General features: G+C 47.4%; 2 protein-coding genes and 1 long non-coding RNA gene across 15 annotated transcripts in view; 2 read left to right on the top strand and 1 right to left on the bottom strand.

The window, feature by feature from the left end:
* COPS7B (COP9 signalosome subunit 7B) lies at positions 1–23,438 on the bottom strand. 12 transcript variants are annotated; one of them, XM_042794937.1, is made up of 9 exons: positions 20,539–21,426; positions 20,045–20,176; positions 16,687–16,862; positions 15,398–15,473; positions 13,773–13,861; positions 12,975–13,177; positions 11,637–11,742; positions 1,791–1,928; positions 1–1,195 (listed from the first exon to the last, which is right to left on the bottom strand). In XM_042794937.1, exons 3-8 carry the CDS (start codon positions 16,846–16,848, stop codon positions 1,821–1,823), a joined length of 744 nt encoding a protein of 247 aa, XP_042650871.1. In that variant the 5' UTR covers positions 16,849–16,862; positions 20,045–20,176; positions 20,539–21,426; the 3' UTR covers positions 1–1,195; positions 1,791–1,820. The 12 variants fall into 12 exon arrangements, 10 of the variants coding, with proteins under 10 accessions (XP_042650871.1, XP_042650866.1, XP_042650878.1 ...); XR_006165516.1 differs by lacking the exon at positions 1–1,195 and adding an exon at positions 4,219–4,324 and having other exon boundaries at positions 1,828–1,928; XR_006165515.1 differs by lacking the exon at positions 1–1,195 and adding an exon at positions 3,507–4,324 and having other exon boundaries at positions 1,910–1,928.
* Positions 23,439–23,691: 253 nt separating this feature from the next.
* The window catches only part of PDE6D (phosphodiesterase 6D), a 38,666-nt gene continuing 34,642 nt past the window's right edge, over positions 23,692–27,715 (top strand). The window contains exon 1 of one of the 2 annotated variants that reach the window (XM_042796995.1): positions 23,692–23,858. In XM_042796995.1, coding sequence (XP_042652929.1) covers positions 23,809–23,858 — 50 coding nt within the window. In that variant the 5' untranslated portion in view covers positions 23,692–23,808. Of the gene's footprint in view, positions 23,859–24,158; positions 24,530–27,715 lie in introns of those variants that run through there. The other variant, XM_032982424.2, reaches the window with a different exon arrangement.
* LOC122153808 overlaps positions 24,471–27,715 on the top strand; it is a 28,177-nt gene continuing 24,932 nt past the window's right edge. Inside the window, exon 1 of the long non-coding RNA XR_006165689.1 lies at positions 24,471–24,551. This is a non-coding gene — a long non-coding RNA (uncharacterized LOC122153808). The remainder of the gene's footprint in view (positions 24,552–27,715) is intronic.

The following is a 27,715-nucleotide window of genomic DNA, read 5'->3' on the forward strand; positions in this document are numbered from 1 at the left end:
GAAAGGCCAGCTGATTTATTCAGCTTTGATCCCCTATGCAAAAGTAAACTTGCGCCCAATCCTGTGACGCTCTGATGGACCGAATCCTGCCCGGCGCTGCATGCAGCTGCAAGGCTCTGCAGAACCCAGCCGAGCTCCCTGTGAGAGCACGCGGCCTCGGGCGACTCGTCTGTCGCCCAGATCCTGAGCGGCACCCCTGGAAATAAGCCCACCCCTCCTTCAGCAGCCTAGACCCGGGTTGGCAGCAGCACGACAAGAGCAGCGTTTGGCCTAGACGCGTTTTACCCGCTTGCCAGTCTCTGGGTTTGGGTCCGAATTTCATTCCGTAACTATAGCTTTGTCACCGGGCGCCGGACAGAGATGCAGTCCCTGCTGAGAGCAACAAAGAGACCGCGCTGGATCCGGCCCCCGGCCGCGCTCGTGGGAGCGGAGCTTTATGCCGGAGGCGCTGTTATTCCAGGATCCAGCAGCTCACTAAGTATCTTGTTGATATTCCCATTCGCCAAACCTTTGCCGCGAAGCTGTAAAGTCCCTTCCTCCAGCAGAGATTTATTTAACTGTGCCTGGGACAATACATAGACTAAAATATACTGAGGGCTGCCTGGTAAGGATTCATGGACACAGCTGTTGTTACAGCTTCTTGCTATGTAAAGTGCATGAAATAAATCGTTAAAATGACTCTGAGCTCTAAAGGAAACAGCAAGCGAGGGGGCGGGGAGCGCAGCAAACACGCAAACTCCTGCATGGAGGCTCTTTGGTCTCATTCTTCAAAGAGGCCTTAGAAAAAAAAGAGTGGCAGGCACCCAGCCCAGCCGTGACGGGAGTCACAAATTATGCCCTGACCATTGTAGTGGGCTGGGAAACAACGAGCATTATGTTCTGCTGGGCTCTGGTGCCTAGGACAGGGCAAAAAGAAAGTCACCAAGACCTAGAGGCAGAGAGATCCTTTCCCTTAGCAACCACCGGGAAACCATAGAAACCTCCAGCCAGACTCTCCCCAACTATTAGAGAACATTAGGTTTACAGAACAAGAGGATTCATCCCGACAGCTCAATCATCAGGTCAGGAGCGCACACGTGACGTCTGTAGCCTTGTATGAGCAAAAGCCTCCGTCAGAGACAGGTACCCACCTCGCGGTGCCCACAGAGTCCAGCTGGGCGGGGAGCAGCAGCTCACGGACCACGTAAGACGTTGCCTATGGAGAACAAAATCAAGACCTTGGGAGGCCAGGCTGGGAGGGAGGGAGGCAGGACAGGCAGCTGGCAGCTCGTGCCCTGCCTCAGGGTCTGCTAGAGCCCTCCGGGGATGTCCGTGGGTAAGGACAACCCACTGTCAGGGCTCTGTGAGGCAAATACAACCCCGGTGAAGGTCACCCTACTGGCTCTGCACACCTTTAGAGGGAAGGAGGGGCTGTACTGGGAGCTCCTAAAGAGCTGCCCATCAGAGGGGACTGTCCGCTGTCACCCAGCAAACCTAAGGGACAACAAGGAATCACTTACTGTGCAGACCTTGCACACCAGGTCTGAACAGTGGCAAAATGGGATGGTACTGCGGGTGCCCCTCAGGGTCCTGGTCCTTGAGCATGAAGCCAGAGTAGTGACCACAACAGAGTTACCAGGCTGGGACCAAGGTGGGGCCAATTCCCCTTCCAGTTTTGGCATCTTGCTGCGAAGCCAGAGCTGGAATAAAACCATCTGCCTGGTGACAGAGGGCCTCTCCTCAACAGAGCAGAGGGAACTCAATCTCAGGAATTCAATCCACAAAATTTGACCACCTAAGTGAGGCACAACCTGAGATCAGGTTGGGAGAGATCCCAGAGATCACAGCCTGGAGTCGCGTACGGTCTGGATTTCCGCTCCTCCTCTGCAGCGTAGTCCGAGGGGAAAAGCGCAGCCCCACAGCACGGGTTCCTTCCTCCACTGGGCTTCCTGGAAAAGAGCAAGCCCAAGGAAAAGGACAAAGCTGCATTGCAAAAGGACACTAGTTTGGCAGACGGAGAGCGATCAGAGCGAGAGCTCCCTGTGCAGAGGGAGGGGGATAACAGCTCGGCTCCTCGCTTTGCTGCTCTCACTCTGACCAGGGATAAGTCACCCCGTCCCTCAGCATGCTGGTTTCCCACTTGCAGGACGGGAACACCGTGCCCACATCGGGGTGTGAGCTGATGTGCATGAGAGAAGGCAGCATTCGGGGGTGCAAGAGCACTTGGGAAAACTTTCAGATGCACTCAGCCTCAGCACCCACGTGGCACAGCCGGACAGGTGGGTCTGACGGGCAGAGCACGGCGCTGCGAGTAGAGGTCAGTTTTCAGAGCGCTGACAAGCACCTTCCTCGGTTCGGTGGACAGAGCAGAACAGGAAACAGAAACGGCTCATCAGAGCACAGCGAGCACCTGGTAAGGCCACAATTGTGTCTCCCTGACAGGGGCTCAGTAGGAAACCAGGCCAGCAGGAAAGAGAGGGGCCACAGGAATCTAATTAAGAGGGGAGGAGGCGTCACGTGCAGCAAAAACAAACTGATCACCGCCTGCCTTGCGGGCCAGCTAGGTCAAATCCTCATGACATCCAGTAAAAAGATCCAAGGCCAGCACTGGAAAACTCCCTTGCCACATCCCAGCCCAGAGACAGCATAACTGAACAGCAAGAGCTGGCCTGGATGCAAGCTGCAGCCTCAGGGGGTTGGCATCTGACAGCTCAGCAGCGGGCTCAGAGAATGGCCTTCAGCAGAGGTGTATACACACGCCTGGAAGCGAGGGCGGCAGGAGTCTCTGGCTCCTCTGTCCACACTCAGGTCAAACTACCCAACCTACAAGTCTCCTGTGCTACCAGCTGAACGAGCAGTAGCCACATTCAGCTTCTAAGTGGGAGCACTTGTGACATGACACAAGAACAACCTTGATTTCCTCTCTCCAGGAGCTATTCCTAGCACTAGACGAGCCATAGGCCCCCAGTCTGAAAAAGCACACTGCTCTCTAGTGAAAAAGGTTCAAGAGCTTTCTCCAGCGCTGTTGTACAAGTGTCTTGCAAAGCCCAAACAGGCCAGAGCAAACCTTGGAGCTCCCACAGCAGGGACACAGTTGCCCTCTAACGTGTGGGAAATCTGTTCTGTTCCCCCAGCCCACACTGCATGTTTTTCCCTGGCACCTTTAATGCAACTTTTCCAATGTATTTATTGCTGAAGGGTTACAAGGCCCAGCTCAGGTGACAGCAAATCCCAAATCAATGAAGAAAAAGAAAAGCCCAGAGCTCCAGAGCAGGAGAACAGTGGAACTTTCCAGCTGGAAAGGGACTTGAGGCATTGAGCAGGGGCTGCCAGGGGCAGCAGCACACATGCCCCTGCCGCTTGCGCTAGGACTTCTCCAAGCATGGTCTGCTTCCCTCAGAATGCAGAAAAACAAAGGGAAGGGATCACAGGGCAGCTTCCAGAGGGAGCCTGTGCTTGACACAAGCGCAAGTCAAAAACAAGAAGGGAATTGAATTCAGGCCCCTTCCTGTCAGTCAGCAACTAACCTTGTCAGAAGGGATGGCAGCACTAACCGAATCAGGCAATGCATTAGGTTGGGGCGCACAGCAAAAGCCCACACTCTCTGGAGCAGAACTACAGTGAAAATCCAGGGTAATGAGTTGCAAACTGCCTTTGTAAATGACACTTCTGCAGTGACTCTGGCAGGCTGGGAAAAGAGCTAATAGGAAAATCATTAGGTAGCATCCCTTTGATATTGTTGAAAACAGCACGGGCTATTTTTCCTGCCCCCTCCATAATTAACCTGGCATATTACCCATAATACTCCAGGCCAGTATTCCCACGGTGGACCACCTTATTTGCGTCATGGGAGAAGAAGGGTATGGTACACAGAAGGAAGAGGACTTCTGGAAAAGCTTAAAAAGCTTTAAGATCCACCCCCTCCCACACACACACATCTTCTTCAATTCCATCAGCAATGAACCTCTCCCCAGCCAGGAGACCAAAGCACTTTACAAACCTCTGTCACACAGTCAGCACACAAGAGAGAGACTGTCCTGGGAAATGCAGCTGCGGAGGAGCTGATTTGCCCCAGGTTGCTTTCTGCAGCTGTAGCAGAACTGGAATAGAACACAGCTCTGTGCTTTGTCCCATATTTATAACACTGTCCTTGTCTCCTTGATTTCCATTATGCCAAACCAGCCAACAGCCTGCGCCTCCCCAGATGCAGAACAGCTCTGAGGAGCAATGCCTACCCACCTGGCTTGTCTGCCAGCAAGGAGAGGTGTCATCTCACAGTCGTGATGTAAAAGGAATAGCATCACAGCTGGCAGGTGATCCTGTAGGAACTGGTGCTCTCTAACAGCTGCGAAGGTGACAATGAAACACCAAGACGTTACTTATTGCATCAGCGCAAGGCAGCCTTAGGACTGTGCTGGTCACGAGACAGTGACTGAAACATTAGGGCTGGTGAGATAAACAGCATCTTCAGCAAGAGTCTGGAGGGCTAGACAGTGCTACTTCCAAACTCTGTACCCATTAAGATACAAACCTACAGCTAGAGAAGCTCAAAATACTCACAAAAATGCCGATCTCTGGTGGAGTGAGGCTTCACTTGCCCACCATAATCAGCTCTTCTGGAAACAGAGCGATATCGCGTGCACGAGCATTTGAAAAATGCTCTGATACTGAGATTCACAAGACTCTATAGGAGACCTGGACCTGTGGAAAGGTGTCCTATCTTCTACTAAAATGACACCAAGCAAGGACCACTGGTGCAAATTATTTTGCACTCTGTGAGGCAATACACGTTTCAGGACTGTTAAATGACCTTATGGCATACTGGTACCACCTAGAATTTCCAGTGTGTATGTTTATTTGCTAAGGCAGGGGCACCTTTTCTTCTTGGCAAGAAAAAGCCATGGTCACAGCTATCACACTTATCCAATTTGTAACCTGTAGCAAATACATCAGGGCATCTTGTGAGGTCTACACACTGTGGGAAAAAGAAGCATGCGTGCCTGTGTGTTTGGAGACAGGGAGCAAAGTGCTGCTCTGTGTAATCCTTTGTCTGGTTCACTAATCAGAGGTGGGGGTACCACCAGTGCCACTAAAAAGCAGCCTAGGCTAAGGGGTAAATATGCACTCTCTTCACAGTACACCTCTCTAGCTTCAATCACTTACCTCTGGTAGCTCTGTGGTAGGGCCAAACTTGATGAAATACCAGCAAAATGTCAACAGTCCCTGAGAGACACTGACCTTTGCCACAGAGCAGAGTGAAACAATGACATATTTCTACAAACTCTGCCGAGAAATTCAGTGAGACCATCAGGTTAAAATTCCGTAATAAAATACAAAGTTGAGGTTACAAGTAGGAACTGAGATCACTCTAAACTTTGATTTACCTTTCTTGATGCCCCTGGGTTACTCTCTCTCAGATTACACAAAAATAAACTAGGCAAGTTCAGGTTTTGGTTCCCTTGCACTAGGTCAGATGCTATAAGGGACCTGGCGGGGGGGGCGGGCAGGGAGGGAAAACACCAGAAAACTTGGTATGGGAGTAGGTACCAGACAACCGGCTAGCTGGGTCTATATACTTGTGAGGCAGGTTCTTTAATGTCTCCATTTCTCCATTATTCAGAATAACATAGAGCAACCTTGTTTCTCTCCACTGCAAAGTTTGCAACAGGCTCAGATACTGAAGGAACCAACAGCAGCACCAACACACGCAGGAATGCATAAGCTGTGACTGTTTTATCCCAGCAGGAGGTGGGCTTTATGTGGTTTCCAAAATCGGAGGCCTCTCTAAACAGCTTAGACGCACTGGTATAAACCTGTGCAGAACTGAAAGTTTAGGAAAAGTCTCTTTTACCCATGCAATTGGTTACATTCTAATACAGCTATCAATGTTGATGGCATTCTTCCTTCTGCCTCCCTCCCAATGAGTAAGCCCAACCTCCTTGTGCACATGGACCAGTGCACTTTCCCCTCCCAGAGAAGCAAACACTAGAAACAAAACCAAAAACTCCCACTGGGTTCTGTATCATTTTCCATTCTTCCAGGAACAGAAAGCTGTTCAGCAAAATTCACTTTGCAGGGCTGGTGGGAGAATGGTCATCTCCTACTACCACTGTCTTTGATGGGAACAAAAGCTTCGCTTTCCCCAGCTCCACTGTGGAGAGCAGCTCTGCGGGTCCTACTCCTGTATGCGAGCCATGTAGAGAGACCTGAAACCTGTGTGCAGCTCCACAAGCACCCAAGGGATTCCAGACATCTGCAGATGACTGACTGCAGGATGGGTCTCAAATCTGAACACAGAAAGGTCTGTCAGCATTACTGATTTTCCCCCCTGCTCCTAACAGAAGACTAAGCCTGCATTTAACTTATCTAAGGAAGTGAGGGAGGAAGTAAAAGAACAATAGATTTTGAGCCCAAACTTCTTTTCTGTAAAACGATTGACATCAGCATTGCTTTATCATGTTCCAGAATTGCCTGATGTTAGCTGGTATTGACTGAGTCACAGCAGGAATGCCAGGGACATTTGTTAGCATGAGGCACAGCTTTAGGGCTAGGGCAGCCTACCAGCACCGCAATCAGCTGAGATCCTCTCTTCCATTTTCCAGCTCAGTGCTCAATTCCATATTAAACAAGCACTAGTACAAGTGGAGCTGCAGAACATGAAGCTAGACAATAAAGCCCTGAAGAGCAGAGGGAAGGCAGCTCCATCCACTTTGTCTCCCTCCGGGTAGAGGAGGCAAACAGAAGTTCAATAGCTCAAACTCTGTCCTGCTGCAATCTTGAAGTGAGCTGCAGCTGGAGCAGCCCGTTGCTGCCATAAACCAAAGTAGGGCAGGATGCTCTCCCCACGTCGGGGAGCAGTGTCCAGCAGCGCTCAGACAAACCGTGCTAGTTGCCTCCAGCAGGCACAAGCAATACACGGGTCTTTGCATCAAACCCACTTCTGCTTCCACCTCCTTCTTGTCCCCCCCCCAGCACAATTAGGCTCCCCAGGCACTCCCCACTTGAAACTGTCCCAACAATTTAGCCCCCACAAGCCCCTAGTTCACACAACTCCGCTCCAAGTTGCTACCCTTCCTGCAGTCACAGGGAGTCAATGCAGCCTTTATCTTTTGCCTTTCTCAAACAGCACAGCACCTCCTGCATCCTTCCCTGTTAACAACTATGCCTTCTGCTTCATTCCTGGAATAGCTTCTAACTCTCTCCTTCAAGCCAGATTCATTAACCAGCTGCTGCAGAGCTGTTTGCCTCCCCCAGGTACTCTGTGCATGTCATTTGTTAATGACTCATCTCAGACTGGGCTCATTGCAAAGACACCCCCCTCCTTTTGCAGCACCAAGCGCGTCGCTGGCACACCAGGAAAGCCAAACATGCCAACAGCTCAGTTCCCTCCAATACCCCATTCCCTTCCCTGTCCTCTATTGCCGTCAAGCATGGGACAGCTCTTTATTCAAAGCGTTCTTTCCTCCCTAGCTTCTTTGCTGATCAAAGGCAATGTGTACTGAAGCATAAGTAAGATCTTCACCCCCAGCCAGGCTTTGAGAAAGGCAAAAACGTAAGAACAAACTCGAAAACTTCCAACACGCTAAAGAAGCTTCAGCAAACTAATGTGCTTCTTGTAACTGGCAGGGACTAAACACCAAAGATGACAAATTCACATCTATTTCCCTAGCAGACTGCAGCTTGCCGAGGAGTTAAAATGATTTCCAAAGGCATTTATTATTCTCCTGCCTCTTTGCAGGATGGATATTAAAATGGGAAGGAAAGAAAACAGCTAGTGAGGACCACAAAACCTCTCCTCAATCTAGTGAGGAACTAGTCAAATCTAGCGAGGAACTTCATGACCAGTACACTGCAGCTGCGTGTGTGGGAAGCCAGAAACAGACTCGGTCCATCTCCACCACACAGCTCTGTTGTGCTTGGGTACACAAAGTCTACCTGCACCTCCTGAGAAGCCGACAGCTAAACACTGGGAGAAGCTAGTACAGAAACTAGACCCGCCACTGCTTGGGAAACAGTTCCCTTGAGATACAGGGGAAGGCTTCATGCTCTGGGCTTATTTACTTATCCTTCCCTGGGACTTTCTTGGCTAGCATTTCTAGGGGGAGAGCGAGCTGGCAAAGAATCATAAACCAAGGGACTAGACCCAGAGGAAGATGAGAGTTATTTAAATCTACCTCTCAAGATTAAAAGCTGGTGTGCCTGCACTGCAGGAGAAGAAAAGGAGAGGAATTTATGTTCACAAGCATGTAAGTCCTGTGGCTGAGGACTGAAGACACGCAGATGGTAAAAAATTCTGGTAGCAATAAGAGGAAGGCACTTGCATTGCACAAGTAAGTGCAGGTGACAGCTGGCTGCAGGATTGCAGCATTGTCACAGTCCTGTGTTTGAACAGCTCCCCAGCCCGCTCACCAAAAGCCCTTCTCTTTACAGCACGGAGTGAAGTAAAATGCAGGGGCCAAACTACAAAGGTGTACTCTGCTAGACCCAGAGGAAGGAATCAACCTGTCTAATACAGAGCACAACTACAAACCTTCCACAGTCAGGCATCAAAGGTGTTTAGGCTCAGGACATTGGGCTCGGCTACTGGGTTTGCCACAGATCCTTCTGCACAAATGTGGACAAACTACTGACAAAACAGGAAGAACACTTCTCTGCCTCCCAGATGCATCAGGGAAATTAGTCAGACCTTCTGATAACGGAACATCAAGAACCATATAAATACTCAAGTGAACAAGTGCTGTTGGACTACAAGCCTAAAGCAGCCTCAAAGCCATGACTCCAGACTCTGACATTAAATCACCATTTTTAATTTTTATCTAAAATGTGCTTTTTTGTGAATTGCTGTTTCAATGCCAACCCCATCCTCCCCCTAAAAAAAAAAAAAAAACCCACACCTTGCCAAACTAGGTGCAAATCACCTGAAGTTAGTCTGTAACAAAAAACACAAAACAAAGGCTGAAATGCTTTAGAATCACAACAATGTACAAAAAAAAGGGAGGAAAATACAACCTGAAAGTGTTCAAAATTCAGAAAGACTAGTCAAGTCCATTGCTTCAGCAAGGGGATGCTGCTGCGACCCCTGCCAGTGGGTCCTGGGCCACCAGCCTGCCATGATGCTAAAGAGGCTCTTCTCCCATGCAGACCACTGTCGCTAGCGTCCAAGGAAGAGTGAATTCATTACCCTTTGAAGGTATCAATGGGGGAAACAACTCATAAGCAGCTCTGGGAGGTCACATCACATTCAGAAGGAAGAGTTTCTAGCATGCCCCTAACCACCTGAAAGAAGGAAGGCTTGAAAGAGCAGCCTGCTTCCTCCTTATTGTATTGATGCCTCAGAGATGCAGAACAGTGCTTTAAATCTGTGAGAGATTAAAGGGCTTAGTAAGGGCAGTAAACAGACAGTTAAGTAAACAGCCCAGCACTGGATCTCATCTTCACAGAGCGAGGTAGTGAGAATTTCACCCCAGTTTAAAATAGACAGGAGTAGCGGAAAGGCTGAAGACTTCCATGTAAAGCAGTTCCTGGCCTAGAAACCTTTCTGCGCTCCCTTTGGGAATGAAAAGATCTGTGTCGATGGCTTCCTCTCTCCCAGCCTGGCTTTGGTAGCCACACTTCAACCTTGGGATTCAGATACTTCTTACAGAAGTTCTCCCAAGATCTGACGTAGTACAGCAGATTCCTCAAGGTTAAGCAGCAATGAGACTGGCTGGGAGGGAGCAAAACTGCCCACAGATTTTTTTTTTTTTTTTTTTTTTTTTTCCCTGCCCCTTTTGGTTAGTCCCTCTTTACAGGACCAGAACAAGGACACCCTGGAAATCAGTAGGGGCTGCACAGTGTAACTTAGCCAGGTGCTGCTAACTGGGAGCTGTATTCAGACAGGGCTTTCATTTGCCAGCCTGGAAGTGACTGGCCCAGAACCCACTGAGAAAGGAGACACAGGCCCTTTTTTGCTCCTCCTGTTGTCATTCCTAGCTGAATGACATTTAGATGGTATGTTCTAGTGACGGCTGGAGACCAGCCCTTTGACTTTGGACATCTTCTTTGTGGGCTGCCTTTGTTCTGTGTGTGGAGGGCACTCTCGCTCTACCAGCTGCTGTTCCATCTCCTGTGCCGACGACGAGGCTGTAGCTTTTAATGTTTTCTTTATGTTTGTGACCTGGCCAAGAAGAGACAGTGAATCAGCAGCTGCTTCTTCCTCCCCTTGCAGTAGAAACCCTGTTCATACACATATTGAAAAAACCCTGCAGTAGAGTGGAGATTATAAAATAAACTCTCCCACTAGAAACATGCTCTGCACTTGAGTTTATTAAAGGTAAAGTTTCATCCTTGCTTAGAGCCAGGAGTTGTTAATATTTCCAGTCTGGGTCCAACACAGAATAAGTAGAGATTACTCTTTTTTTTTTCTATTTAAGAGACAAAAGGCATAATACTGTACCACCTTTCTGGCTGGCTGGAGGGACCTACTACTGCCTTGGTACAGAAGGCAGCCATCCTAACAGTACATTGGCCAGAAGCAAGAAGGACAAAGGAGACTGTGAAAGAAACAAACTTACACTTCGGACAGCACTTGGAAAGGGAAAATGCCATTTGGCCTGGCTGGCTGTCTGAGCCACAGATATTTGCTAGAAGCAGGAACAGAAATTGGTTTTGTGGGAGGCAGCAGTATTGCTTCTGCTATTCTGGTTGAAAAGGAGAGATACAGCACCAGGCACCATACTCTGTCCCCTGCAACCCTGTAGGGCTCACCAGAAATAAAATGAGCAAACCTTAAGAAAACCCCAAAAAAAAAACCCAAAAAACAAAAAAACACAGGCCAAAACAAATTTAGGAGCCAGGTGTGCCAACTCCAGGCCAAAGACATCTGGCAAACCAAATGCACTACGGATGCCAATCAAGCCGCTAAGCATATGCTGCTTCAGAAGGCAAACGTAAACCTGCAGGGATGCAGCACTGTGCAAAAAATAAACCCTAAGCAAGTGTCTCTGTAGGACCATTTTCACCTTTACAGCTGTATTAGCCAAGATTTGTTCTCTCAAGTAAATACACATCAGCAGGGGCTACAATCGTGTGCCCGTGCTGCCATCTATCGCCTAGCTGCGTGTGGAACAGAGGCAGGAGTGCTCCCAGGTCACCCACGCTGCTGAAGAGAGCTGTCAGAGCCCTGCCTGGGTGCTCAACGTGGCCCCAGGAGAAAGACCCTAAGGAAGCTGTTGAGGACACTTTTTGCAAAAGCAATGAGACTCGAAAGATTTTTGTTAAATACACTTTCAGGTTCAAAACAAAGAGAAGTGTTTTTTCCTTCCTTCCTGCCTTGTACAGGAGCAGAATTGCATCAAATCTGTGTTAAAAGCACACTTTTCCTAACCAATCAATTCAGGAAACCATAGCCAGTGCATCCACTTAGCCTAAATTTATAAAAATTTATAAAGAAAAGTTCCAACCTGCCTGGACTGGGCAAATTTTATGTTTGTGGTGTTACTAACACATAGAAGCAGATGTGTCTTCTTCCTACCCCAAACCACCACATCTGGTTTGCATGATTGCTAGCCTAATTCAGAGAAGCCATGACCATTAACCAGGTGTTACCACATTACTTTCTTCAATAAACAAACATTTATCAAAAAACATAGACTGGTCTGAAGCAACTCTGTACCCACCTCCATCTCTACCTGCTGTTGAGTTCGGTGATGGTTCTCTTTGTATTGGTTGGCTCTAAGTACTTGCTGTTCAATTCCTAAAAGAACTGCTTCACAACCATCACACCTGCAAGATACAAACAACGTCAAACAGCGTTTACAAGTCCTCTCTGTAGCAGCTAAATCAGGCAATCTGAAAAGCCATACATCCTAAAAGTTTAGGAGATTATTAAGTTCATACTTCCTCCTGAAGAATTCCAAAAATCGGGCTAGAAAAAGCTTTGCTGTTTACTCAATATATTCCACAGCATTCTTTAGCCAGTCCATGTTACTCTTACCTGCCCATCAAAAAGTAAGCGCAGGTTTGATGCACTTTCAATTTCCTTTTCAATCACAATTACTGCTTAAACAAGGATGCAACACATTTTTCAAAAAGTAAGTAAGAGTTTAAAATTAAACAAAAAGGTGAGATTGAGAGAACCCCCCTGCCTGTTAGGTGTTCATTCAAAAGACAAGAGCACTCTTACAACACAGAACTCATAACTGGAGAGGACAGAAAAGGAATTGGCAGTGGGTTCAATGTTACCTTCCAAACAATGCTGTAAGATCCTGGAAGCTGCCCAGAACCCTCCCACCATGATGGGCTTGAGGGAGTAGAGAAGCAAAAAACCTGCCCCCACCTCAGGACAGCATATTTGCCCAGCAGTTTAATTACTTTTCATGCACTCATTACCATAGCAACTAGGAAACAATTCCCAGTCAGCTCAGAACCTGTCACTGGATCCACAGTCCACAGGGCAATTTGTCTGAGTGGGAAAGGTACAAAAAAATAGTACCACAGTCCCACTACGGCTGCATGCAGCCTGCATTTGCAGGACAAAGAGAAGGCAAACAAAAGCATCTGAAACTTCAAACTTGAAGAGACATCCTCTCCAAAGAACTATGATTCTCTAGAATTTGCCCATGAAGTTCTCATCACTGTGAAAAAGGCTGAAAAGTAATGGACAGTTCTGTTTTTGTTATCAAGTGTAACAGGAGGAATAGCTCCCACCATGAGTCCAGTTTGGCATATCTGTTTGAAAAGGCCTTGAGTCTTTGCTAGGGTTCTGCCACATTAAAGCTATGGGGAAAGCAGAATCTCAAGACCTATTTGGCTTGATACATAACACAAATTGAATCCTAGATGGGATCTTGGAAAACTTGCCCAGTAGAATCCTCCTCCAAGTGCCTACTTACAGCATAAGACTCCTGATTAATGGAACATAGTAAAATTGAGCCAGCACTTAAAACTTTGAGGAATAAGAAAAAAACAGGACAAACTATGTACAAGGAACGAGAAAGGTGGAGAGACTGCCTCACCATTCCTGGAGTGTTTTGACAATGTTACTGATGTCCTTCTTCTGAATGTCTCTGCCAATACAAAAATCCACTTCTAGCACCTGGTTTCGTTGATCCAACTTCCCCTGGATAATATCTGTATAAACCGCTTCAATAATCAGATCTTCCAACTCCCTCAGATTCCTCATATCCAGGTCCTTCAGCAACACAGAATAGGGAATGCACTAAAAACAGCAAGTCCAAGAATAAGTTAACAGTCCTAGAGTCAAAAAGGACAGCTGAGTCTCAGAAGGTCAAGATCCAAATGTTTATTGTATCCTACGCTTCAACCTGCAAGTACAGCAGTGACCGATCATGGCAGCACAAATGCCTGCTACTACGCTACATAATATTCTGACACAACTTTGGTAATTCCTGAAGCTTTGGCACAGCACGTTCTGGAGGAAAAAAGGTAATGGGACTGTAGAAGTCATTAAGTGTGCTGCTTAGTTTTCCCTAGAACAAAAAGTCAGTGTTTTTAAGAATGATTCTCCATCTCCACCAGTGAAAGAAGGCATACAAAGTTTCTCAGCCCTTCCTGACCAATTTGCATGGTAGTTCAGACACGCCCCCCCCCAATCTCATCCATGGAAGTCCACTACGTTAATGTCCCAGACACACCACGAGAAAACACTGTACATTTATGGGTAGTTTCCTAGTTGCAGGATTTCTTGTTAGTATTCATGCAGGCCGATAAAACTTCAATGCTATGGAATTGATGCCATTTTCAAAACAAAAACAAACAAGAAGACAACTGCTATCATACACAGGGTACTTTACCTTCATCCTGGAAGCCAGGCTTACAATTGTCAAGTGTTTCAGCTTGTTTTTCTGAGTCACTGTTAATTCAGGCAGGTTATCTTTGTTTGCTGTTAATGTTAAAAAGACAAGATTCAGGACTTTCCTTCAAGAATTATATAATCCAGGCTGCAGAACTTCAGGCTAGTTCCATTACACTAAACCCTGAAAGGCTGAACACCTCCAGCTACTGTGAGCAGAGGACCTGCCGCTGATGACAGATTAGCACACCCAGGGACAGAGAGGAAAAGTTACAAAACAAGTTGGCAATTCCAGTCTTCTCTGCTTCTCTAGTAATTCAGGATTTGAAATTAGAATATAATTCACATCTACACAAGTGGTGTCCTGCCAAAGTGGTTGGTCAATGCTTTGTTTCTACCATCAAGTCATTTTTATTTCATTAACAAGCTGACAGAAAAAAATCTTCCCCTCTTTGCTGATCTGGTTGTAAGTACAGCTGGCTTTATTTCTCTGCAGAATTTAGGGTTGAAAGTGTAAAGTACCAGGCTGAGGAAGAGAGGAGAAATTACTAATCTAGATGGCCTTACTGTCATTGTATTATATCCATGTGCCTCATGAATATTTAAAAACATAAAGGAAACTGGCGGCTTTCCAAAGCAAAGAAACTCTTTAAAATATCTGGCTTTAATGGAAATTAGTGTTTCAGAGCCACTCAAGTTCTCCCATCTATCCCACTTCATTCAGTGCTCTACATTTTGATTACTTTTCCCCCTTTCTCTTTCTTCACTAGAAAAGGAAGAACAAATTGCGCTGTCACATGCTGGGACACAAGACCCAGGCACAGCAAACACATCCTCTAATCAGTCACAGAATTCATGAGGCTCATGTTGCTCTGCAGCCACTGAAATTTCCAGTCCTTGCACTTACGGATGCCACTTCTTACAGGAACTAGATAGCTCATCCACCACAGTGACAGCCAGCACTATGGCAGAATTATTTGTCACACTCTGTAATGGTCTGGATTAGGCTGCTACCCACAAATGAAGTGTTAAATTGTAGCAGAATGGAAGCATAAGCACCAGAGATAAAAGCACATCCCGACAGATACTAAGATGATTCACACATTGTCCTTCTGAAGCTGTATAAAAGTCATTATTTCGATTTGTATTCCAGCTAAGAAATGCTTCATTTTGTTTCAGCAATGCCATCACAGAATAAAAGGTTATCCCATAAACTATATAGGTTTTTATAAATAATGCAGAACAATTTTGTCTAAGTTTTTTGCAGCTTCCATAACCAGTGTCATCTAAATTTCAAAACAGATGTCTGAAATTGCACTCTGCAGAGGTAAGTGGCCTGTGAACATCAGTGAATACTGCTACCAACCAAGTCAATCCAGTGCTGCAGTCCAATCCAAACCAGTAAAACATCATAGTCTCTTGCCCTTACTCCACATTTTAGCAATTCAAAAGCACATATGATCCAGAGACCCCCTGTGAAAAATTCTCCTCCCAAGAAAAATTCTGTCCCTGGACACTTTCACCCAGCTGCATTACACCAGGTACCACAGAAAGCAAAGAACTGCCTCTGACAATTCTAAAGGGCAACCCAGTCTCATACTCTGCAAACAGGCAGCCGTCTCTTACCTACATAGTCTGGGTACGTTCCGTACGCAAACAGGTTCAACAACTGGAAATAAGCAGCATGAGACCCTTCAGCAAGCTGGATGGGAAGAAAACAAAAGAAATTCCAAGTAACATGGTAGCATCCAACACGACTCTGGCAGGCAACTTCTCCAGAGAATGTTTTAAGTCTACATAAGAAAAGCAGTATCCAGAAAAGCAATTATGTCCTGATCTTAAAGAGTTGGACCCTCTCCAAGGCCTCATAAGCAGCAGCAAATTTCAGCAGTTTCAGAGACAAGATGATCCAGCCATTTTTGTGCACCAGAACTTAACTACAGTTTGGACTGTCAACTGCTTTGTGCAGCATCTTAGGAGGTAATGGGAAAAGGTGTCTCTTAATTTCAGCTGACATCCTACAGGGCCAGCTCTTCTCATCAGGTGACAAGCAAGCAGGCAATGGTGTTAGTTGGTTAAGCACCCTTGCTATTACTGGGAAAATCAGGACAGCTTACCTGCAGAGCCACAAAAACTTCAAAGCAAAGCAAGCTAGAACATCTTAAGTTGAGTACATTTGAAAGTAATAGCACTCCTCTCGCATGCAAACACTTCACTGGAATAACTGCAGCACCATGCAGTGATTTTTATTGAGTGGGATTTTTTTAATACCATTTGCTGCACACAGATCCAGGAAAAAAACATAGTTGTGATTTGATGCTGAATAACCATAGAGGCATTTTTCGGCATATCTAAGAGCCCTTTTGGAAAGCCAAACTTGCTGTACGCCACATTACCCCAGCTGCAGAGATGCTCAACCCAGATTCCCTCACTGTAGTAGAGGAGGGTGCTGGAGAAGCATTCTCAGTAAAAGCTTTGGAACTTATTTTCCATCTTGGTTTGAAATGGTTTGGATCTGGTTACCACCCAGGCCTGATACACTAGACATCTGTTCTCAAAGACTTTTGGAGAGCATGGAAGTTATGCTTTCCAGGACAAAGAAGGAGCAGAAAGGGATTTTTTCATTGTTGGCTGGCTAGGTGCCTTCTTAAAATTGTGACTGTGTTGCTGCCAGGTTTTTGCTGTATTAGCGATTGCATTAAGGTAGCAAAGCTTTATATAGGTATTTTATAATGTCTAATATATACACAGAAAAGCAACATCGATCTCATACGCAAACATCTCAGAACCAAAATAAGTCTCACCAGGCCCTTCCTGGCACAGACATTCCATGCACAGGCTGTCTGTGGGGACTTCTGGGGATCCCTTATACTGGGAATGCAGAAGGGACATTAGGATAGAAAGTCATCTCATACCTCTTGCACATTTGTTAACTCCAACAGCTCTCCAAAGACATAAACACCAGGAGCCTCCAGCACTTGATTTATAAGAGCAGTAAGAGCTGAGCCACTTGTACCTTTGGCTAGTAAAATAAACTGCTCTAGAAGATTGCAGGACGGTTTCTGTTCTCCTGCCATTCTAGGTTTTCAATCTGTCAATAAAAGAACATGATATTAATACATACAAATATAAACCCAGCAGGTTTGACTGCTGATTTATCTGGGGAGCAAAAAGGATTCACACATCTCAGCAAAATTTCTGCATTCTGGGTGGTCAGTTCCCTAAAAGCATCTACTCCTGCTAGTAGGAAAAGAGTTTTGGTTCCATGCTATTTTCAGTCTTTTCCTTCTACTGATGATGCCAAATAATGCCAACTGCAAAGATGTTTATTACTACCTGTATTAGAGGCCAGCTAAGACTTCCTCATTCCACAGCTTCAAAACAGCAGCTAACTTAATTCTCTGTGCAGAATTGATCCACCTTGTAGGCCCACACATCATACCTTTTCCTTTGATGTTAGCTACAGATAAAGCGTGCGTAAATAATTCCTATTGCTTTCTGAGCCTAAAAGGCAACAAGAACTGTGGTCTATAAGTAGCTTACCAGTCTACATTGTATAGTTAGTGTTTTGGGTTAACTGGAAAGCTTGAATGATAAAAATACCCTTTCTACAAAGCCTCTATTTAAGTCCCAGTAAAGAGAGGTCTTTGTCTCTAGCTGTTGCATGATATTTCTGGTGTACATGTTGTCTCCCAGCACCAACATGCTGCTTTTGAAATGTAAACTACTATTTATTAACAAGTTCAACAAAATAAGTTGTTTAAAAACAACTACCAAAAAAATTCTGAAGCATATTATTCAGACACCAAACAAAGAACTCAGCAGATAAGGGGTTTTTTTGTGTTATGTTTCTATCAGTTAATTATCAAGTATAGAATGAAACCTTTACTCTGGTGAAGAAAACCAAACACCAGAGAAAATGTCTCATTCTCCGTGACCACTGGGACCACATCTGCCCCTGTGGGGATATTACAGTCACACAGATGTTTGCTCTGTTTTACCATGCCTGACCAAATTAAGACTTACGAAAGCAATGCAGCCAGTTTCCTTTACTAGTCAACTTCTAAAAATACACTTTACTCCATTCCATTACACCTGCAGGTATAATAGTCCCAAACTGAGTGGGCAATCTTTTGCACTCTCCTCACAAAGATTTCTTGGCTCTCAGTGTAAAGTCTCTCTGGGATTCTTTTTATCAGAGGCACGTGCACAGCCTGACTGAAGAGTACTTCAGTTATGACTGAGAAATCCCTGCAACACAATAACACTCAATGTGGCTTCCTAATACACCTAAGGGCACATCAGTACTACTCTTCCCACTCACAGATAAGGAAACACACAGAGAGGACAGGCAATTTTCTCAGGAGAGAGCATGAAGTGACTGAGCAGGGAACGAAAGCCAGATTTCACGGTTCCCGAGTTATACGGGTAATCAAAACACATGCAGGTGTATGAGGTTACAAAAGCCTGGTTGGCTTTATCCACGTGCTGCTAAGAAAGGTGGCTATAGCAACCTGTCTGCACAACCGTGTCACCGGGACCACCTCGCTGCTCTTTCCACAACCTACGCTGGCGAGAAGTGACTGAAATACAAACGGTAGACACTTTAACGGAGCTTGACCAAAGGCTACAACCCATACGCGGGATGAACCGGGCTTCTCCCCGCCGGGCACGCCTTGCTGCAGCCTTTCCAAGGTACCTGAGGGGGTTTCACGGCCGGAAGCGGCACGCAGACCCCGGGGGAGGGAGGCAGCCAGGCCCCCCCAGCCCGGGGAGTCGTGCCCCACCGAGCGGGCCGAGCCCCGCCGCAAGCGGCGATTGTAGCCGGGGTCCCACCGCGGGGCCTTCTCGCCGCCTCTCAGGGCTGGGGGAGCCGCACGCCCGGCAGCGCCGGGACGCGGCCGCGGAGCGGGGAAGGGAAAGGGTCTGTCCGCGGAGGGGTGGGCGGGCGGATCCTCCTTCCCCCGGCGTTACCTCTCCGCTCCCGGCCTCCCGGCTCCCGGCGCTGCGCCCGCCGCCCCTCAGGCCGCCATGATGGCGGCGCCGGTGTCCCGCGCTCGGCTCCTTCCCCCGGAACGCGCGGCCGCGAGCGGCGCGTTCCGCGCCCCGGCATCGCCCGGCGGCCGGACCGCGCTCACCGGGCCGCGCGCGCCCCTCCGCGGCGGGGGCGAGGCGGGCAGGGCCCCGCGGGGCCGGGGGCGGCAGGCCGGCGGTGCTGGCAGCCGTTACCCTCCCGGGCTCCGCCGCGACCCGAGCTGCTGTTTCGTTACAAGCGAGGGGAGTTTCTGCCTCTCTCGTTCGTGGCGGGGATTTTGCGCTCCGAGACGACCTGCACGAAGGGCCGCTGTGGTACGGCCACGCTTTAGCATGTTCTTGGTTCTGACGGCATGGCACCGCAGCTCTCCTTGACATGTACAGGTCCTCTTCCTCTTTGGAGTCCTTGTATACACCAGAGCCTTCAAAGGGGATCAAATCTTCCATTATAGGATAAGAACCAGGCAATGCCCGAGAAGCCGAAGCGGGGCCATTATTAGACAGTTGTGTGGGGCTGGAGGATGGAGGCTACTAGCCGAGCCCCTCAGGCCACTCCTCCTAGGGTGTAAATGGTAAAATGCCAAGAGATGGGGCAAAAGATCACAGGGTGCTAGAAGTGATTTTAAACTCCATAGAAAAATGGCCCATCCAAATGACAAGCCAAAGGACAGAGCTCAGTCTGTGATGTGGGAGGGAGCTGGAAGGGTTGAGATTCTCTCCAGGACACAGATCAGGAGCCAAAAGACTCTTGAGGTAGAAGAGCAGGGGTGGAAACAAGGGCTTTTGGGATTGTTACCCTCCCCGAGGTCTGTACGTTCATCTGTGCCACACTGTGACTAAAGCATGCTTCGGTTAAAAATCCTTTAGCTGAGAGCAAAGTGCTTCTGGCTTTCAGTCAGCTAGTCCCTGAAGATCAAACTGTGGACCAGCACTGTCAGGAGGGGGGAACTTTCAGGGAATGAACTATCAGAAACTATTAGGAAAACTGATGGGGCTTAGCCTGTGCCTCTGAGCCATCTGCAACGGGTCCCCAGGGTCCCATCTTCCAGGGAAAGTGTGTCAAAAAAGCACAGACATACAGGTGTTGGGATGCTGTTGTGACACTCCAGGCTTCACAGCAAATTGGATGTAAAAAAACAGGCCTTTGCAGCAAGGGAACTCAGGCAGGGCTGTAACAAGCCATTCAGTAATTCGCTTAAGCCACGCTTGGATCTCATCTGCACAGGGAGGGAGAATTACCTTTTGAATCACATCCTAAACAGGCCTTCCACCATGGCTCATGTTGTCCCGCAGACACGCTGGAACAGTTGCCTTGGGCAAGCAGTGTGTGGCCACATTTGTCTCAAAACTTGTTAAAGCCGAAATCCCAGGCTGAAATATAAATGGATATACGTGATTTTGAGCTATTTTCCACAGATTGTTTTTGTAACCTCTTGCTGGAACCTGTGGGTAAAAATCTGCTGTTAGCCCCGTGTAGGTCAGCCAGGAGGGTCTTTTAATCAGGCTGACCTGAAACCTCCCGACTGATGACATGGACTTTGGAGAACAGCATCAGCTAAGCTCAGCTTTTGGGATGGATTTTTTTTTTTAAGAGAAAAATATGAGGATGCCCAGTTGTCTCATCCCCTTTTAAACAGCTATTGCAACCTCTTGATCCATCCACACAGCTTTCTGCGTGCAGGGAGATGTTAATCCATTTTATCTTTTAATGTTGGCATTATCTCTTGACTCACCCCATCTCTTCCCCTTGTGATGCTGCAATCCAGGTCCCTTTTAGGCAGAAGATAATTCACCTTATTCCCCTGCATTGCCTGAGGAAAGAAACCATAAAACCGGGATGATCTCCCCAAGCAGTGGGGTCGTGGAGCCCCAGAGACAGACTTTGACAATATGCTTTCCCTCAGTCAGAAGCCAAGGCATGAGGCTGCAAAGTCACCTGTAAGGGACAGAGACCAGGAAGGGTGTGATTAACTCCTCTGTCCTGCAGTTTCCATCACACCAAGTTCAGTGTCTAGTTCTTCAATGCCCTGTGCCTCCAGCTGCTCATCTTGCCTGCACCTGCACCCTGTCTGGGTCTGCCTTCTGGTGCCCCAGACTAGACTCTGGAGGTGCTTCTTCCCCTACTAAAGTCCCAGTTCTGTTGTATCATTGGCAAGAAAATAACCACCTGGCCTCACCAAGGAAAGGGCTGACAGTGAAAGCAGATACTTATGTGTTTCTTACGTTTTTCCTTACCTTTCATAAATAAGGTGGTTTAAATCAAAAACTCTTGTGAAAAGAATCACCTTAGGACAACATAGGACCTTACCAATAACCCACATAATACATGTTATATTCAGAAATCATACACTAGGCTAGATTTAACCACCAGGATTAGGATCTAGTTCCTGAAGTGTCTAATAATTTTACTTCCCAACAACTTAAAGCAAAATAAAATTCACTGTTGGCACCTTGGCCATGTTAGAGCAGGAGCAGGTACATCTGCACACAACCAAATGCCCAGTAGCTCTAGGGGTAAGCTGGGCTGTGTAGTTGCTAACAGGGTCCTGGATGCAGTTTTGTTCCTCATCTGTGTGTGCTTCCACCATGCTTCATCCATTTATTCTCTCTCTTTCCAGGCTTCTGATCTCTCAGCTTCCAGCACACACCTCCAAAGCATGCAGTGACAGGAGCTCCCACGCGCTGCTGAAGAAGCTGTCAAGCTCTCTGCACTTCCCAGGATCCAGAGACTAAGCTGCTCGCTGGACCCTCACCTCACACCTTGGCCAGGTGAGGAGTGACATGTGTGTCTGGGTGGTTGAAGATACAAGCTCTTCCATCAAATGTGGGGTGGGATGAAGCTCCAGTTTACGAAACCATCTTCCCGTTATACTGATCTGCAGAAACACCAACTCATTTATCTGCACCTTGAGAGAACAGCTTCTGGGGAAGCAGAAAGCAGGCTGGAGACACCTTCTCACCTGCAATGGCAGCTCAGAAACTATCACACCTGACAGATATGAAAGCAAAGATGAAGTTTTCAGTACAAAGTAGCACCAAAGGAGAGACTTGTAGCAACTTTCTTGCAAGTAGATTAGGAAGACAATGTGCTCAAGGGTGTTGTTTGTGTTAATGCAGCCAAAGAATTTTGAGAAAGGTCCCAGGGTTTCTGAAACTCTCCAAGTTATAGTGTCATGTGTTCCACTGCAACTTGTGCCCATAGCAGTCACAAGAACTTCACACTTCAGCCATGAGCTCTTTTGTGATATTCAGGAGTTAAAAAATGAGAGGCATGTGTTTTTCTGCACAGCAAGGTAAATTTGGGAATTCTGAGATTTGGCCAGAAAACACAAAGGCACCAATTCTAAATTCTGAAAACACTCCTACCCCTGTGCTAGAGAAGTCCTTCAATGCTGTGAGAGTTCCTTGCTGTGAGATCCATTTGGTGTCTGGGCTCTTTCATCTGTGAGGAGACTGTAGAGAGGCAGGATTGAGTTCCTTATGTCTTGTGTAAACTAGCATGTCATACTTCCAACTGGCAGGCTCTTGCCCTATACACAACCAATTGTTTCTGCCTTCTCCGGGTCTGCTTTTTTTCTTGCTTGCCTTTTCTGTCAAGTCTTTTCCCCTCGGTGATCTTTAGTCCCTCTTCCTTACATAGGCTGCGTAATTGCATGCTATCTAAAACCCAGGAAGGACTCTTAATAAAAGATGGATATATATTAGCATGGCATACCCCTGGCACTCTGCCCAGATTCAAAATGATCCACTCATATACTTTTAAACTGATGGGGTGCAACTGAGCATGGATCCCATGCATCAGAGAAACAAATGCTACCTATTTTTATCATTAAGATCTCTTATTGGTTATACTGGCAGTGGCCTTGTCCTTATGCACTAAACACAACCTTTATTAATGTTCATGTTCTCCTCATTTGTACAGTGGCTGATTTGGAGGCAAGCAGAGCCATGAATACATTGGTGGCACCCTGATTGTTCGCTGGTCCTGTTCCAAGCCTGGATTACAACTGCTGCCTTTATTTTTCCTCATGACTTATTAATGCGCTGTATTACTACACTCATGACTGTTAATCAGGGAGTTAATTTGTTGTGTTCATAGCCTGGCTTCTGGCATGCGCTAACAAACCAGAGACTCCCCCACAGTCTACGTTGTTACACAAATGCCAAATTTCTGCAGTACAAAGAAGGTTGCTTCTGTTCCAGGGAAAACAAACTATTTATTTCAAACTTTCTCCACAGCGTCGTCCCTATTAGCTCCAGCCTTGGCACGCAGAAGCTGCTCTGGGCCTGAACGCAGCAAGCACCCAGGTCCCCGGGACTACCCAAATTCACGCCCGGAGCTCGGCCGGACCTGCCCACCGAGGGAGGAGGAGAAGCTCCAACCGACCAGCCCGGACGGCACCGAGCCGTGAGGGCGAGCGACTGCTGACCGGTCCTGCGGCGGCTTCTCGCCCCCTCAGCTACACCCCTCCGAGACCTCCCTCCCGCGAGGCTTCCCGCTCCCCCCGCGCGCCCCCCACCCCCCCCGCGGCCCAGCCTCACAACGGCGGAGCGGAGCGGCCGGGAAAGGTTTGTCCTGCGGCGACTCCCGTCCCCCGGCGACGTCAGGCTCGGCCGGGGCCGTACGCCTTAACGGCCGCTGCGCAGCCGCCCTTGAATGAGGGGGGGGGAGAGGGTGGGCACACGGGGGCGCCTTCTGATTGGACAGCTGCGCCGTCCTTCCTGCGCCAAAAGGCGGGGCGGCGACAGCGGGTGGTTGGTCGGAGCGGGGGGGCCGGGGGGCGGGGCGGCGGGAGGCCGCTCGGGTTGGTTGCACCGGCCAGTGGCGGGTGCGAGGGAGTGAGGAGGAGGAGGAAGAAGAGGAGGAGGAGGAGGAGGAGGAGGAGGGGGGGGGAGGGGTGGGGGGGTCCTGAGGCGCTGCTGTCACCGCCGCCTTCCCGCCCAGGCCCACGCAGCCCAGGCCAGCCCGGCCCACCCCCGTCCGCCCGCGGCGCGGCAGGATCATGTCGGCCACGGACGAGCGGGCCAAGGAGATCCTCCGGGGCTTCAAGCTGTATCCTCCCGACGGGGGCCGTGAGGCGGGCGGGCCCCAGCCCGGGGGGGGGGGGGGTGGGGGGGGGGGTGGTACGGGGATCATCGCCCCCTTGTGGCGAGGGCGGGTGCAGGGTCCCCGGGGCGGGTTGTCATGGAAACGCCTCCCCGGCCGGGCTGTTCCCAATGGCGTCCTCCCCCCCCGTGGTGGCGGGGGGGGGTGTGTGTGTGTGTGTGTGTGTGTGTCACTCCCCCTTGGAAGCAGTTGAACCCCCCCGCGGGGCTGCGACCGGCCGGGTCGGGAGGGACGGGGAAGGAGCCGCCGTGGCACTGAGGCCTGGCTCCCTGTCCCTGCCCCCCCGGGGTTGGCGGGGGGGGGGGGGGGGAGTCCCCACCGGGGCGCTGGCAGACGGACAAAGCCCTCATCCGGGCTGCCGGCCGGGCTCCCAGCGGGCCGGAGCTGTCGGCCGGGCGGCTGGAGAGGGGCTGGGCGTGAAGGCGGCGGCCCCGGAGCAGCGGGAGCCCCCCCGCCTCGGCAGCGAGGGCACCTTACAGAGGGCAGGGGAAGTCGCTCGGCGCCCGGTGCCCTCGGTCCCGGGAGGGTCTGATCCCTTCCCCTCTGGCCTGCGCTTAGGCACCTCTGCTTGGAAGGAAAATACCTGGTCTTCAGGTCCAGAAGCAACTACATCTCTTGTTCCTTTTCATGCCCCGTGAGGTATTGGCACACGTTGTGTTGGTCGTGGTTGGTCATACGGTGTTTTTTATTGCTAACGCTGACATACTGAAGGTGTTAATGCCTTTCTGTGCAGTTAGTTTTAAAACTTTTTGTGTTGTGGCTTTCAAAAAACATTTCGTGTCTGTGTTATCTGAATATTAATTTAATGCTGATGAAATGAGATAGATCTGAGCTTGGAAAAGACGTAAGATCCCCTGTGAACCCTTCCAACCCAAGATTTCAGTGAAGTAGGGGAAGGCTCAACCTAAAGGCCCATGTGCAAACTAGGGGTGGGAGAAATATGCCACATGTAAAATAAAGCTACTATGTTTTACTATAGTAGATTCTTCTAAGATTGGAAGACAAATGCAAGCTTCCTAGCTTGACCTTTAGATACCAGGAAATTGTTGTGGGTTGGATTGTTTGTTTTTTCTTTTTTACAATGAGAAGGACAGAAGCAAACAGAATACTCTCTTGACCTAATACTGTTATTTCTAAATATTTTTTTTTGTCGAGCGAGATGTTCTTAATCTCTATACCAGCCATAGCAGGATCTAATTTTCTAGATTGAATTTAGACAGATAGCTGCTATCAAACTATAAGCAGATGCTTTTCTTAACTTTTGAATCGTGATCCTCTCCCCCAGCTGTTAGAACTGCACCTGGTTCCTTTGCTTCTGCACTAGCACTATTGACAGATCTTTTCATTTATGAAGATATAATATTTTAGCTGTTAAAACATGATTTTAAAACCTTTTGTGTTGGCAATTAGAAGAAGAATAAGCTTCTAGCAAGACCAGACTAAGCTGTTAGTAGAAGTGAGGAGTGTCTAGAAAGTTAAGCCTGGTGAACAAACTTTTAAGTGCTTTTTGCATGTGTTTGTATATAGTCTGGTGGATACCAGAATTTACTTGAAGGTGTTTGTCCAACTTCAGATCAAATAACCCATTTTGTTGTTTGTTGGCTTAAGTAAAAAATGCTTTTTGCCCTTCGAGAGGAAGGATGTCAGACAAACCTAAGGTAAACTTCTATTATCTTAAGCAGCCGTAGGATGGACAGGAAGCTTTAGTAGAAATACTCTGCAGTTCCATGTTGCAGTACTTCAAGTTTCACCTTCCTTTGCTTGTCCTCGAAAAAAACTGGTGTCAATTTTACTTCTGACAGGACAGTTTCAGGCAAAACTTTGACTGTGTTTCTCCCGAAACGTGCTAGAGTACTTCAGTAGTTGCCATAGGGGCCAGATAGTATAAAGTCTGAGAAACAGGAAAATTTGGAGAAACGTTTAATTATTGGAACTTTTAGCAAGTTAAAATAGTTGAAAAACATCTATGTGTGCATTGAGTAAACCAGAAGAGTGGCTGAACAGACATTCCTCATTTATGAGAGGAAGCCTTGAGACACTGCGCCATCCACACAGGAAACTACTCATGCCCAGATGTGACCATGTTCTCTGTAGGGCAGCCATCAGCTCAGACTTCCACTTCCTTTTCTGAGAGCATGTGTGGATTCTAGAGAGCATTATATTTTAAAGAGATTCTTTATATTCCACCCACTCTACTGCTGTGTGTGCTAATTTAATTTACTTAATAGAAAGGAAGAGAGAAACATGTTCTGAAAAGCTATTAAGTTCATACTTTGAGTACTTGAAAACTTTTTCCTCTGTTCCCAGGAGGGAGGGAGTTCAATTCCACCAACTTAAGCACACCCTGCAAACTTGGCATTTCAAACTGAACTTACTTTTAGCACAAGAAACTATCACAGTATTACACCTAGGGTCTGTATGTATTGAATTCCTTATGTGACACGATCAGTTAATAGGGCAGAAAGCATCATTGAGGAAGCAGACTTTCAAAATAATTGCTTAAACATAGGAACAAGCACCCTAGCTGGAAAGCCAGTTCACATTGAGTAATCAGAGATTCCTCAAACAAATTCTGTTTACTTGTGGTTCCTGAGAAGAGGTTAATTACAAGCTTTCCAACTGATTGAGACATGCTGCTGTGGGAATTAAATTATAGCCCAAATGCACCCTCTACCTTTAATGTAGTGATATGCTTTCCTTCCTCTGTGACACTAGTGCAGAAACATGTTGTGGCTAGTGTCCCGAAATTCAAGCCAGAAACATTTCTTCCCTCTTCTCATAGATTTTGCCATTTTAAAGAGATTAAAACCAACGGAGAAATATTTGATTCTTGCAGGCAAATGAGGATATTTGTTATACTTTACTACATTCATCCTAAGAATTTTTATGTCACCAGTTAAAAATGGAACACTGACAGTCCAGTAAGTATGGTGCAGAAAAAGATTGAAAGCAGCCAGCAAAATTTTTATAGCTTGTCACTTCTTCAGAGACAATATTTGTGAACGGACCTTGTATGCATGTTCATCAGCTCCCTATTTTGAAGACTGCCTGAACAGCAGTCATTACACTTAACATAGTAATATCTACAGGTAGTCTAGTACTGTGAAAATGCAGACTTGTTGTTTGAATATAAGTAATATCAGTTCAGTTAATAAGTGAAGATTCGTTCCTCTCGAGTATCAGCCAAATCTTATTTCTGTAAGTATTTATGCACAGCTGCATCCTATAATCTCAAATGCATGAAATTTGATTATGCCTTTTTTCTCCAGAAGATGGGATAGTTCCTCTGTCAATCTACAGAATAGCATTTTACTTGACCCCCACTTACCCTTTCAACACATTTTTCAGGTCTCATTCTGTCATTTTATCTTTAGAGTTGGTGTGTAGTATTAAATGTACGTCTTCAGCATCCTTTCTCATAAAAAAAGTAACACAGGTACTGTATTTCCCTAACAGTCAAAACTCAGGGGGTTTTTTTTGGATGACTTTCCCCACCACCAGCCCAACTGATAATTTGTGGGTTGCCTGTTTATCTCTGTTCTGATATGAACAAGCACAGATATTTTTTCTTTTTTTTTATGCACTATATTCACTAGAAAGGACACTGTAGAGCTTTTTAATTTGGTTTGCCAGCATTTGGAAAGCACACATGCTTTGCTTTCTTACATAATATCCATGTAATCTAGCTGTAGATTAGAAATACCCAGTCATGATTTGCAACAACAGATTCACATCCAGTTCTTGAGGGACCACAGTTCAGCTTCTTTATGCACTTCTTCCTGTATTGTTTCAGCCAGAACAGC

Source organism: Tyto alba, unplaced genomic scaffold, assembly GCF_018691265.1.
Source record: "Tyto alba isolate M040663 unplaced genomic scaffold, T.alba_DEE_v4.0 Super-Scaffold_10, whole genome shotgun sequence".
Classification (NCBI taxonomy): Eukaryota; Metazoa; Chordata; class Aves; order Strigiformes; family Tytonidae; genus Tyto; species Tyto alba.

Excerpts from the sequence above, each read along its gene's own strand:
- COPS7B (XM_042794893.1), bottom strand. The coding sequence starts at position 16,848 with ATGGCAGGAGAACAGAAACCGTCCTGCAATCTTCTAGAGCAGTTTATT. Across the intron at positions 13,178-13,772 it reads GCCTGGCTTCCAGGATGAAG|TGCATTCCCTATTCTGTGTT; the intron begins GTAAAGTACCCT and ends TGCTGTTTTTAG. Across the intron at positions 11,743-12,974 it reads GTCAAAACACTCCAGGAATG|GTGTGATGGTTGTGAAGCAG; the intron begins GTGAGGCAGTCT and ends TGTATCTTGCAG.